This window comes from Heteronotia binoei, chromosome 13, assembly GCF_032191835.1.
Source record: "Heteronotia binoei isolate CCM8104 ecotype False Entrance Well chromosome 13, APGP_CSIRO_Hbin_v1, whole genome shotgun sequence".
Lineage (NCBI taxonomy): Eukaryota > Metazoa > Chordata > Lepidosauria > Squamata > Gekkonidae > Heteronotia > Heteronotia binoei.
In genome coordinates, this window is record NC_083235.1 from 6,366,915 (window position 1) to 6,380,306 (window position 13,392).

The window sequence follows — 13,392 nt, forward strand, 5'->3', positions numbered from 1 at the left end:
CCCAAGATCTCTCTCTTGGTCAGTCTCTGCCAGTTCACACCCGATCAACATGTATTTGTAGCTGGGATTCTTGGCCCCAATGTGCATTACTTTGCACTTAGCCACATTGAACATCTGCCCCATTGACGCCCACTCACCAAGCCTCAACAGATCCCTTTGGAGTGCCTCACAATCCTCTCTGGTTCTCACCACCCTGGACAATTTAGTGTCATCTGCAAACTTGGCTACTTCACTGCTCACTGCCAACTCCGAATCATTTATGAACAAGTTAAAGAGGATGGGACCCAGTACCGAGCCCTGTGGCACCCCACTGCTTACTATCCTCCACTGCGAAGACTGCCCATTTATACTTTCTCTCTGCTACGTATTAACAGACACTCTGCTTCCACCACAGACACCCTGTGAGGTGGGTGGGGCTGAGAGAGCTCTCCCAGAAGCTGCCCTTTCAAGGTCAGTCTCAGAGCGGCCCACAATCTCCTTTCCCTTCCTCTCCCGCAACAGAAACCCTGTGAGGCGGGTGGGACTGAGAGAGCTCTCCCAGAAGCTGCCCTTTCAAGGACAGAGTCTCAGAGCAGCCTACAATCTCCTTTCCCTTCCTCCCCTGCAACAGACATCCCTTGAGGCAGGTGGGACTGAGAGAGCTCTCCCAGAAGCTGCCCTTTCAAGGACAGAGTCTCAGAGCGGCTCACAATCTCCTTTCCCTTCCTCCCCCACAACAGACACCCTGTGAGGTGGGTGGGACTGAGAGGGCTCTCACAGCAGCTGCCCTTTCTAGGACAACCTCTGCCAGAGCTATGGCTGACCCAAGGCCATTCCAGCAGGTGCAGGTGGAGGAGCGGGGAATCAAACCCGGTTCTCCCAGATAAGAGTCCGTGCACTTCACCACTACACCAAACTGGCTCTCCAATACAATGGAGGGTTAAGAGTGTCAACTGATACAAAGTTAGGTTCATATGGCAAAGCAGTGTAATAAATTGGAAGATCATTTGGTCTGGATAGCAGTAATTTGCTTTTTAACATCACAAATTAGGTGGGCAAGAATATTGCTAGGAAATCCGTGACCTTTTGTTTTACCTGGACTTGCAGCAACAGCAATTAACGGGCAGCTTTTATGACCTTTTCTTGCTATCCAGACCAAATGGGCTTCCAATTTATTTCACTGTTTTACCATTTGATCCGGTCTTTGTATCAGTTTACACTCTTAGCCCACCAGCTATATGTATTTCAGCTCTGTACCCCGTCCCCTCGTCTGAAGAAGTATGAAGCATATGAAAGCTTGATTTCTGAATGAAACTTTGTTGGTCCTGAAGGTGCAACTTGATTCCTGCTTTGTTCCACTTTTTAAGCTGTTGTTGCTTTTAATTCTGGGTTCTCAAAAACCCATCCCCACATAGCAGAAAACCTTTCTGCCTGTAGCCCCAGGTAGGTTTCTTTGCTCCCCTGTTCTCCTAACCGACAACTGCAGAGCAGATTGCAGCTTGACTCAGGCAATAAAACAACCGACGGCGTTCATGACTGCATGGGAAATCAAATGGGCCTGTCTCATTAGTAGCTGGATTTGAGTCCGGTAGACCCACAAGTTTTTTGGGGTATAAGCTTTGGAGAGTCAGAACTCCTTTTGTCGGACGCAAGCTGGGATGGAAGTCCCTGAGTCCTTTTATCCCAGTCAGAAGGGCATAGTGAAGAAGGGATTCGGGAAGTAGAGGGGATTCCATTTTATGTTGTACCTCTGCATCCTTCTTTTTAATGCCCCTCCGGCCTTCAGACTGGTATATAAGGACTCGGGAATCTCCATTCCAGCTTGTACCTGACGAAGGGAGGGGTGTTGAAATAAAAGGAGCCAAGCTGCAGAGGTGATTCAAGGGCTTTTCTTTTGAACAGAAACGCAGTTCTGGCTGGCTTGACATCAGGGGGTGTGGCCTAATATGCAAATGAGCCCCTGCTTGGCCTTTTCTGGGGAAAAAGCCCTGCGTAGAACAATGATGTCAGGGGGCGTGGCCCAATATGCAAATGAGTTCCTGCTGGACTTTTTTCTACAAAAAGTGCCATTTTGCACTGTACCTCGACATCCTGACTCCTCTGCATTTTACCTCTGCGTCTTCCTTTGTAACGCCCCTCTCGCCTTCAGACTAGGATAGAAGGACTCCAGGGTCTCCATTCCAGCCCATATCTGAAGAAGGGAGGGGTGTTGAAACGAAAGGAGCCAGGCTGCAGAGGTAATTCCATTTGGCACTGTACCTCTGCATCCGGACTCCTTTGCATTGTACCTCTGCACCCTTCAGACTGGGATATAAGGACTCCGCCTCTCCATTCCAGCTTGTATCTGACAAAGGGAGGAATGTTGAAACAAAAGGAGTCGGGCTGCAGAGGTGATTCCATTGTGCACTGTACCTCTGCGTCCTTCTTTGTAACGCCCCTCCCGCCTTCAAACTGGGATAGAAGGACTCAGGGATCTCCATTCCAGCCCGTATCTGAAGAAGGGAGGGGTGCTGAAACGAAAGGAGCTAGGATGCAGAGGTAATCCAATTGTGCACAGTACCTCTGCATCTGGACACTGCATTTTACCTCTGCATCCTTTGTAACACCTCTCCCACCTTCAGTCTGGGATGTACGGACCTGGGGATTCTGATTCCAACTTGTGTCTGACAAAGGGAGCTTTGAGGGTCAGAAGCTCATACCCTAAAAATCTCATCGCGCTCTAAGGTGCGCGGGACTCAAACCCAGCTCTTCTACTACAGCTGTGAAGCTATCCGGCATGTGTGTGTAACAAGGACGTTCCAGGACAGCCTGGTGGTTGTCACGGAGAGGTCATGTGATTCTGAGCTGCACCAATCAGAGGCTGAACCCCCCCCCCCCCGTCCCCTTTTTCTTTTCCTTCCAGGGGAAATACGACTTCGTTAACGACGTCACCTCCCTGAAAGACCTTCACAGCGAGCAAGAAATCCACCAGTTCAAGAATGAGAGTTTGGGGATGGCCGTCCTCCATCTCTGTCACATGGCCCTCCGGAGAGGCGTCTCTCTGGAAGAGGTGGCGGAGAAAACCAGGTGATCACCAATCCGGGTGGGAGCAGCGTTCCTTCTCAGCTGTGGAGTCTTGTGAGCAAAACGTCTGCTTTGTGAGCTGCTGGCCTTAAATATGTGAGCTGTGCTGGCAGTAAAATTGTGAGCCGGTGCATCAATTAGTTTGCTCTGGGGCCATTTTTCCTGCGCTAAGACAAAAATGTGTGAGCCGGAAGCTAAAGAACTGTGAGCTAGCTCACACTAAGCTTAGAGGGAACACTGGGTAGGAGCAACGTGCAAAATACGGTTCCCAGCCCTGGGATCTGGGGTTTTTACTGTAGAATCATAGAGTTGGAAGGGACCTCCAGGGTCATCTAGTCCAACCCCCTGCACAATGCAGGAAACTCACAAACACCTCCCCCTAAATTCACAGGATCTTCATTGCTGCCAGATGGCCATTGAGCCTCTGTTGAAAAACCTCCAAGGAAGGAGAGCCCACCACCTCCCAAGGAGGAAGCCTGTTCCACTGAGGAACCGCTCTAGCGGTCAGGAAGTTCTTCCTCATGTTGAGCCGGAAACTCTTTTGATTTAATTTCAACCCATTGGTTCTGGCCCTTGAAGATGGTGATCACGTCACCTCTCAGCTGCCTCCTCTCCAGGCTAAACATGCCCAGCTCCTTCAACCTTTCTTCATAGATCTCCAGACCTCTCACCATGTTCGTCGCCTGCAGTAATGATAAATCTAGCCACTGTAAATGCAAGGCAGTATTTTAAGCACATATATACATATGGATCTGCCTTCTACTAAATCGGACCCTTGGTCCATCAGGATCAGTATTGTCTACTCAGACCGGCAGCTGCTCTCCAGGGTCTCAGGCGGAGGCCTTTCACCTACCGCCTGGTCCTTTTAGCTGGAGACGTTAGGATTGATCTGGGGAGCTTCTGCATGCCAAGCAGAGCCTCTAACACTGTGCCACACACCTCCCCGCTCCGCCCCACGAAGCTCCTTCGACTGACTCAGACCCTCGGTCCATCAAGGTCAGTACTGTCTGCTCTGGCTGGCAGCAGCTCTCCAAGGTCTCAGGCTGAGGTCTTTCCCATCACTGGCTGCCTGGTTCTTTTGGCTGGAGACTCTGGGGGCCTTTTGCCTGCCAAGTAGAGGTTCCTCTCCTTGGAGCAGTTAGCATTGGTCAAGGGTAGAATTCTAAGCAGGAGCTCCTTTGCATATTAGGCCACACCTCCCCTGATGTAGCCAATCCTCCAAGAGCTTACAAGGCCCTTTTTTGTAAGCTCTTGGAGGATTGGCTACATCAGTGGGGTGTGCCCTAATACCCAGAGGAGCTCCTGCTAGATTCCACCCTGGTATTGTGATAGTTAACGTGCGTATCATTGGAGCTAAGTTGAGCATCAGGCGAGCACCGGTTGTTGAGCTCCACCCCGGTTTCTGTTGAGGTTGTTCTCCGACCGTCCTGCCACTCACACCGTTTCCTCCGTGTCCGCTTGGCCCCCCGCAGCTTCAAGGAGTGCATCCCTCGTTCCTTCTGCCGCCAGATCCAGCAGAACAACTACCTGACCAAGTTCCGCATGAGGAACATCTTCAAGAAGTTCCTGCAGCGCTTCCAGCGGCACACGATGAGCGCCGGCAAGCTGACTGAGCAGGACATCATGTACAAGTACCTGGTGACCTTGGAGAACCTGGCCCCTCGGTTCGGGAGCGAGGTGTTCCCGGTCCTCTCCCTGGAAACGATTTCGGAAGGCGAGAAGGTGCCGCTCTACATCAACGGCGGGCACGCCCCTCTGGAGAACTCCCACGAGTCCCCGGACAGCAACAGACCTGCCACCCACGAGGTCATGATTACGGGTACCGAAGGCATTCAGTGGCGGCTCATCTCTGCCGAGGTAGGTTCAGGGGTGGCGAGGTCATTTGTTACGAGGGCCGGATCTGACATCTCCTCATTATTGTATTGATCAGGGGTGTCAAACAAGTGGCCCGGAGGCTGAATCAGGCCCCTGAGCAACTGTCTCCTGCCTGCTTCCTTCTCCCTCTCTCTTGCTTCCTTCTGCATCACAGCTCGCTTTGCCAGGCTTGCTCAATCGCACAGGAGCTACAGAGCAAAACCTCTATTTTCTCCACTGGCTGAGGCTCCTCCCTTAGGGCGGAAGGGGGAAGTTGGGTCGGGACGTGTGTATACCTATTTGAGATGAGGTAGCAGACATACAAACTTTTTAAGGAACACAAAAAACATGACTAAATAATTTTTTTAAAAAACACCTTAAAATAAAACACGTTTAAAACATTAGCACTTATTGGTCTTAAAGGTGCTTTCTTTATATTTCTCCCATGGGATCCAGGGAACTGGGCAAAGGAAGCTCTGGCTCTTTTCTTCCTTCTCCAAGGGACCAGGAGGGGAAGGAGCCTCAGCCAATGAAGAAAATTGAGGTTTTGGTCCTTAGCTCCTGTGCAGTTGAGCAAGCCTTGCAAAGCAAGCCGAGATGCAGAAGGAGATGCAGACAGGAGACAGTTGCTCGGGCAAAGCAAATGCAGACAGGAGACAGTTGCTCGGGCAAAGCAAACTCTCCCTTCCCCCTTCCTCCTTAAGGGAGGAGCTTCAGCCAGTGGAGAACATAAGAGAAGCCAGGTTGGATCAGGCCAATGGCCCATCCAGTCCAACACTCTGTATCACGCAGTGGCAAAAAAAAAAATAAAAAAAAAATATATATATATATATATATATACACACACACACACACACACACACACTCACACACTTTTCTCAGCGGCACTTGAGAAAATAGAGGTTTTGCTCTGTAGCTCCTGTGTGATTGAGCAAGCCTGGCAAAGCAAGCTGAGATGCAGAAGGAAGCAAGAGCGAGAGAGAAAGAAGCAGGCAGGAGACAGTTGCTCGGGCAAAGCAAACTCTCCCTTCCCCCTTCCTCCCTAAGGGAGGCGTCTCAGCCAGTAGAGAAAGTAGAGGTTTTGCTCTGTAGCTCCTGTGCGATTGAGCAAGCCTGGCAAAGCGAGCTGTGATGCAGAAAGGAAGCAAGAGAGAGGGAGAAAGAAGCAGGCAGGAGACAGTTGCTCAGGGGCCTGATTCAGCCTCCGGGCCACTTGTTTGACACCCCTGATCAATACAATAATGAGGAGACCACGGAACAAACAACATAGTGCGCTCTAGGTTCTAAGGCGCTTAAATAATCAAGTCTATATTAACAAGTAGACAAGTTACAAAGAATTGCAATTATTGTTACAAATGAAAAGCTTTAACACACTGGACGTTTCTTGAATCAGTAGTACACAAAATTCAGACCATGGGAGCATGAAAAAGTACTCTTAAAGGCATAGAGATGGCCAAACTGCAGCTCGGGAGCCACATGTGGTTCTTTCACACATATTTTGTGGCTCTTGAAGCCCCCATAGCCCCGTCAGCTGGCTTGCAGAAGGCATTTCTCTCTTTAAATCACTATCTTTAAAGTTAAAGTTGCTTTCCTTCCTCTTCTCCCTCCCTCCCCTCTCCCCATCTATCTTCCTTCCTTCCCTCCCTCCCTCCTGCATCTGACATTCATTCTGTATGGCTCTTACATTAAGCAAGTGTGGCCATCCCTGGTATAGAAGATATTGGATTTATATCCCGCCCTCCACTCCGAAGAGTCTCAGAGCAGCTCACAATCTCCTTTCCCTTCCTCCCCCACAACAGACACCCTGTGAGGTGGGTGGAACTGAGAGGACTCTCATAGCTGCTGCCCTTTCAAGGACAGAGTCTCAGAGCGGCCTACAATCTCCTTTCCCTCCGTCCCCCACAACAGACACCCTATGAGGTGGGTAGGACTGAGAGGGCTCTCACAGCAGCTGCTCTTTCAAGGACAACCTCTGCCAGAGCTATGGCTGACCCAAGGCCATTCCAGCAGCTGCAAGCGGAGGAGTGGGGAATCGAACCCGGTTCTCCCAGATAAGAGTCTGCACACTTAACCACCACACCAAACTGGCTCTCCATATAGAGTCATTGCAGTTCGGTCCTTCTTGGAAAAAATCACTAAAATGCTTTCATACAGAAAAGAATTCTGAGCAATATTTCTCAGTATTTCTCAGCAGCATTTCACAGTATTTCTCTATTCTTTTACGCAATTTTCGGAGAAATCCACGTTTCAGGAATCAAAGCCCTTCTTCAGGCTGGCATTATAAGAAGAGGAAATATCCCCTTTATATTATCAACTTTACTTATCGAGGTCCTGGTTGCGTTCTGCAAAGTGGCAAAGCTCAACTTCCTCAGAGTCTCGGGTATTGCCTCTCTACCCCTTTAAGGCTACTCTGTGCTTTCAAGAGTACTTTTTCATGCTCCCATGGACTGAATTTTGTTTACTATTAATTCAGGAAACATCCAGTGTGTTAAAGGCAGGCGTCGTTTTGTAGAAAAATAAGTGGCGGAGCTTATTAGCATAACACATTAGTACATGCCGCCACCCTCCCTTCCCCAGCCAAAAGCAACCCAATGCAAGAAAGGAGAGCCCCAGGCAAGCGAGGCCTGTTTGGGCTGGCTAGAGATCCAGCCAGCCCAAGCAGGCCTCGCTCGCCTGGGGCTCTCCTGCCCCCTCCCCTCCAGTCATAAGGGCAGCAAGCTACCCACCGCCAAAAATGACTTAAGAATTGGAGAAAGGGTGGCGTGGGCTTCTCCAGGGGTTCATGAGGGCAAAGGCCCTGGGGGCTGGCTGGCTCCCGCTCTCCTAATCCGGAGATTGTTATGCAGCTGCACCTCCTATTCGATGGACAATTTAGGCAAGTGGGGTGGAAGAGGGGGAACCCTCAGAAAGGAAAGGTTCAGGAGCTGTGCTCCTGCGAGCTCCTGCTGAATTCAAGGCCTGGTTAAAGCTATTTATTAAGAACAATAATTATGATTCTTTGTAACTTGTACACTTGTTAAGAATGTAGACTTTATTATTTAAGCGTCTTAGAGGTCGGTTCCTCAGCCACTCTTTCTCGTTGCCGGTACATCTCCGCCTCTCTGTACCTTTACAAAGCTTGTTTCGCTTGGGAACTGGAGCGCTCCACTTTCTCAGGGGAATTTGGCACCGCGCGTTGCTCCATCCCGTATCGAATCAAATCGGCTTGATTTATAGCCAGTCCTGAGGGTTCAAAGAGAGTCGGGAGAATTAAAAACCTGGATTTGCGAGAGATCAAAAACAGGCCGGGGGAGGGGGTGGGTTGGGCCAAAACTACCCCTTGAAGTAGAACGGAGCCTGAGCGGTTCTTTGAAAGCCGTCACGGAGGCTGAGAAGCGCAGGCTGCTTTTTAAAATATTAATATTATTTTAATTAATTTGAAAATTTTATTAAGATAGCATGAAACACAAAGGAAAACTAGGACAAAAGCAAAATGTTTTTGGCACTTTGTTTACAATAACAGGAACTTATTGCAAAACTAAAAATATATTAAAAGGTAAAAATAGTCCCCTGTGCAAACACCAGTCAGTTTGGTGTAGTGGTTAAGTGTGCGGACTCTTATCTGGGAGAACCGGGTTTGATTCTTCACTCCGCTTTCACCTTCACTCCTCCTCCGTTTGATTCTTCACTCCTCCTGCTAGCATGGCCTTGGGTCAGCCATAGCTCTGGCAGAGGTTGTCCTTGAAAGGGCAGCTGCTGGGAGAGCCCTCTCCAGCCCCACCCACCTCACAGGGTATCTGTTGTGGGGGAGGAAGGGAAAGGAGATTGTGAGCCGCTCTGATACTCTTCGGAGTGGAGGGCGGGATATAAATCCAATATCTTCATCTACCTCACAGGGTGTCTGTTGTTGGGGGGGGGGGGAAGGTAAAGGAGATTGTGAGCCGCTCTGAGACTCTTCGGAGTGAAGGGTGGGATATAAATCCAATATCTTCTTCATCTTCAGTCGTTTTCGACTCTGGGGTGACATTGCTTTCACAACGTTTTCACGGCAGACTTTTTATGGGGTGGTTTGCCATTGCCTTCCCCAGTCATCTACACTTTTCCCCCAGCAAGCTGGGGACTCATTATACTGACCTCAGAAGGATGGAAGGCTGAGTCAGCCTCGAGCCGGCTACCTGAACCAGCTTTCGCTGGAATCGAACTCAGGTTGTGAGTAGAGGGCTCCGACTGCAGTACTGCAGATTTACCACTCTGAGCCACGGGGCTCTACTTAATATATTCTAAATAGATTTAATTATATTAAAATATATGAACATATGAAGCTGCTTTATACTGAATGAGACCCTTGGTCCATCAAAGTCAGTCTTGTCTACTCAGACTGGCAGCGGCTCTCCAGGGTCTCAAGCTGAGGTTTTTCACGCCTACTTGCCTGGACCCTTTTCAGTGGGAGATGCCGGGGATTGAACCTTCTGCTTACCAAGCAGATGCTCTACCACTGAGCCACCGTCCCTCCCCTGTAATAATGATTTCTTGGAGCAGTATCGCATTTGGCCTTATGTTCTGACCGTATTGCTACAACTTTGTTTTGATATCGGTCGGGTGACAAATTGTAGAGACATTGATCCGGTTTGTACATAATGAACTGTTCCCATATCTTTTCTTTTCTTGAGAGCCAGTTTGGTGTAGTGGTTAAGTGTGTGGACTCTTATCTGGGAGAACCGGGTTTGATTCCCCACTCCTCCACTTGCAGCTGCTGGAACGGCCTTGGGTCAGCCATAGCTCTGGCAGAGGTTGTCCTTGAAAGGGCAGCTGCTGTGAGAGCCCTCTCCAGCCCCACCCACCTCACAGGGTGTCTGTTGTGGGGGAGGAAGGGAAAGGAGATTGTGAGCCGCTCTGAGACGCTTCGGAGTGGAGGGCGGGATATAAATCCAATATCTTCTTCTTCTTTTGGTGCCAGAAATTTATACTTGGAGTGGGGTGATCTATCCGCTTGGCTGCGTTAATTGGCCTAGCAGCGGACAGAAGGATTGATGTCCGTTCTACTTTTGATTTGGGAATCTTAGGCTCTGTTCCTTTATTCAACAGTGTAGTCTCAGGTGGAAAAGGTATAGAGTAGCCTGTTACGTCTTCGATTTGCTGACAAACATTGTGCCAAAATGCTTGCATTTTCACGCCGTCCCTCCCAACAGTGTAGGAAAGTTGCTGAGTTACCACATGTCTTTCTACAAGATGCAGAAAAATTCTTATGAATGTTATTTAGAGTGGGTGGTTGGAGCAGCGCAGGCTCCTTTTAAAAACATCCAGATTATCAGCTTGAAGGGGCGCCAGGCAGCAGTGAGGTGAAGAGACTTGGCCACTCCATAAAGAACATTTGAATAGAATATTCCAGAATATTCCTCTGTAAGCTGAATGTCTAAGAAGATGTATTTTAAAATGCATTTAAGGTTTCTTTTGGCTTCTGACCCGTTGTTCCCTTTCAAAGTGCTAGAGGGCAGGGCAGAGAAAAGAAGGCTGTTGTCTTTCTTTTAAGAAGGTTTGGGGCCATGCGCTGTGCTCTGGAGAACCTGCTACAGTACAGCCTGCTTAGCTGAGTCAGTTGAACTTCATGGCGTTTTATTTTGAAATTCTGCGTTCTCGTGTGTTTCTCTGCCTGCCTTTTTCTGCCCTTTCCCCATCCCTTTTAAATCCAACCACCCTTTTCTTTTGTTCCCTTCTCCTTCCCTCTTTTTATAATAAACCTCTTTTTGGGGAGGGACGGTGGCTCAGCGGTAGAGCATCTGCTTGGTAAGCAGAAGGTCCCAGGTTCAGTCCCCGGCATCTCCAACTAAAAAGGCTCCAGGCAAATAGGTGTAAAAACCCCAGCTTGAGACCCTGGAGAGCTGCTGCCAGTCTGAGTAGACAAGACTGACTTTGATGGACTGAGGGTCTGATTCAGTAGAAGGCAGCTTCATATATGTTCAACCTCCACATCCAGAGGCAGTCAAGTCTCTGAATTGCAGTGCTAGGAGGTAGAATCCATGGCGGATTTAGGCAAGGGACGGTGGCTCAGTGGTAGAACATCTGCTTGGTAAGCAGAAGGTCCCAGGTTCAATCCCTGGCATCTCCAACTAAAAAGGGTCCAGGCAAGTAGGTGTGAAAAACCTCAGCTGGAGACCCTGGAGAGCCCCTGCCCGTCTGAGTAGACAAGACTGCCTTTGATGGACTGAGGGTCTGATTCAGTACAAGACAGCTTCTTATATGATAGGGGATTGGTAAGCAGAAGGTCCCAGGTTCAAAACCTCAGCTGGAGACCTTGGAGAGCCACAACTAGTCTGAGTAGACAAGATAGACTTTGATAGACCCAGGGTCTAAGGCAGCTTCATATGTTCAACCTTTCTTTTACATAAAAATCTTCTTTTTATTTTTTACTCCGCTTAGTACAATCTATTTCTCTGGGACAGTTCTCTGAATCTCTTCTTTACTTAAGAACATAAGAGAAGCCATGTTGGAGCAGGCCAATGGCCCATCCAGTCCAACACTCTGTGTCACATAAGAACATAAGAGAAGCCATGTTGGATCAGGCCAATGGCCCATCCAGTCCAACACTCTGTGTCACACAGTGTCCCCAAAAAATCATCTGAAGCCCTCCCACTGTTGCCCCTCCCAAGCACCAAGAATACAGAGAATCACTTGCCCCAGACAGAGAGTTCCAACAATATGCTGTGGCTAATAGCCACTGATGGACCTCTGCTCCATATGTTGATCCAGTCTTCTCTTGAAGCTGGCTATGCTTGTAGCCGCCACCACCTCCTGCGGCAAGCAGGGCATTCTGTTTACCAGCTAGGAAATTTTTAAGTTATGGAAAACCTTGCTCAGGGAGTATGTTTGGTGCCAGTTTGGTGTAGTGGTGAAGTGCGTGGACTCTTATCTGGGAGAACTGGGTTTGATTCCCCACTCCTCCGCTTGCAGCTGCTGGAATGGCCTTGGGTTAGCCATAGCTCTGGCAGAGGTTGTCCTTGAAAGGGCAGCTGCTGTGAGAGCCCTCTCCAGCCCCACCAGCCTCACAGGGTGTCTGTTGTGAGGGAGGAAGGGAAAGGAGATTGTAGGCCACTCTGAGACTATGAGATTCTGAGTATAGGGTGGGATATAAATCCAATTTCTTCTTCTTTATTCTTCTTCTTCCTTCTCTCCTCCTCCTCCTCCTGCTCCTCCTCCTCTTCCTCCTCCTCTTCCTCCTCCTCCTGCTCCTTCTCCTCCTCCTGCTGCTGCTCCTCCTCCTTCTTCTCCTGCTGCTCCTTCTCCTCCTCCTCCTTCTGCTCCTCCTCCTGCTTCTCCTGCTCCTTCTCTTCCTCTGCTCCTCCTCCTCCTTCTTCTCCTTCTTCTTCTGCTCCTCCTCCTCTTCCTCCTCCTTCTCCTCCTCCTCCTCCTCCTTTGCCTCCTTCTCCGTCTTCTCCTCCTCCTCCTTCTCCTTCTTCTCCTGCTCCTTCTCCTCCTCACCTCCTCCTCTTCCTCCTCCTGCTCCTCCTTCTCTTTCTCCTCCTCTTCCTTCACCTCCTTCTTCTCCTCCTACTGCTCCTCCTCCTTCTCCTTTTTCTTCTTCTCCTTCTCCTTCTTCTCCTCTTCATTTTCCTTCTTCTTCCCCAATTATGTATTCTTCACGTGTGGCCTTGATATTTCTGAAAACACACAGAACAATGGAAAGCTTAAACCTTTCCAGAGGCTTCCTGTCTTACCCTTCCGCCTATGATCCTGAGGTTTTGTTACTCGCCTTCCAGTGCGGGTGAGAAGGGAGACCCAAGCCGACTATTCCGCAGCGTCGCTGTAGCGAGTAGAATACAGGCTGACAGGTTCAGAGGCGGACACTTGTATCTCTTGATCTTGCAGAGAGTCGAAAGCCACCCGCATCGAGGTTATTTGGGGAAGAAGGCCAAGACGAAGGACCACAAAGCCAACTGGTCCTACCAGCCAGTGGAAAAACGCGAGCCCAAGTGGGCGCGCTTCTGTGAGTTCCAGGAGATCACGCACATCGTTGTCAAGGCCTGCAAAGTCAGCATCCACCGTCAAGACAACAAGTGCCTGGTAAGTAGGAGACTGTCACGCTGGTATGCCTCTCTCACACAGAGAGAAAAAGAGAACATAAGAACATCTGAGAAGCCATGTTGGAACAAGCCAATGGCCGATCCAATGCAACACTCTGTGTCACACAGTGGCTAAAACCCAGGGACCATCAGGAGGTTCATCAGTGGGGACAGGACACTAGAAGCCCTCCCACTGTTGCCCACCCCAAGCACCAAGAATACAGAGCATCCCTGCCCCAGACAGAAAGTTCCAGCTATACCCTGTGGCTAATACACTGATGGACCTCTGCTTCATATGTCAATCCAATCCCCTCTTGAAGCTGTCTATGCTTGCAGCCACCACCACCTCCTGTGGCAGTGAATTCCACGCATTAATCACCTTTTGGGTGAAGAAGTACTTCCTTTTATCCGTTCTAATCTGACTACTCAGCAATTTCATTGAATGTCCACGAGTTCTCGT

General features: G+C 49.4%; 1 protein-coding gene across 2 annotated transcripts in view; it reads left to right on the top strand.

Moving 5' to 3' along the window:
- The window catches only part of TYK2 (tyrosine kinase 2), an 87,570-nt gene that overhangs the window by 34,786 nt on the left and 39,392 nt on the right, over positions 1 to 13,392 (top strand). For both annotated transcript variants that reach the window (XM_060253469.1, XM_060253470.1), the window contains exons 4-6: positions 2,882 to 3,045; positions 4,515 to 4,899; positions 12,739 to 12,933. In XM_060253469.1, coding sequence (XP_060109452.1) covers positions 2,882 to 3,045; positions 4,515 to 4,899; positions 12,739 to 12,933 — 744 coding nt within the window. The remainder of the gene's footprint in view (positions 1 to 2,881; positions 3,046 to 4,514; positions 4,900 to 12,738; positions 12,934 to 13,392) is intronic.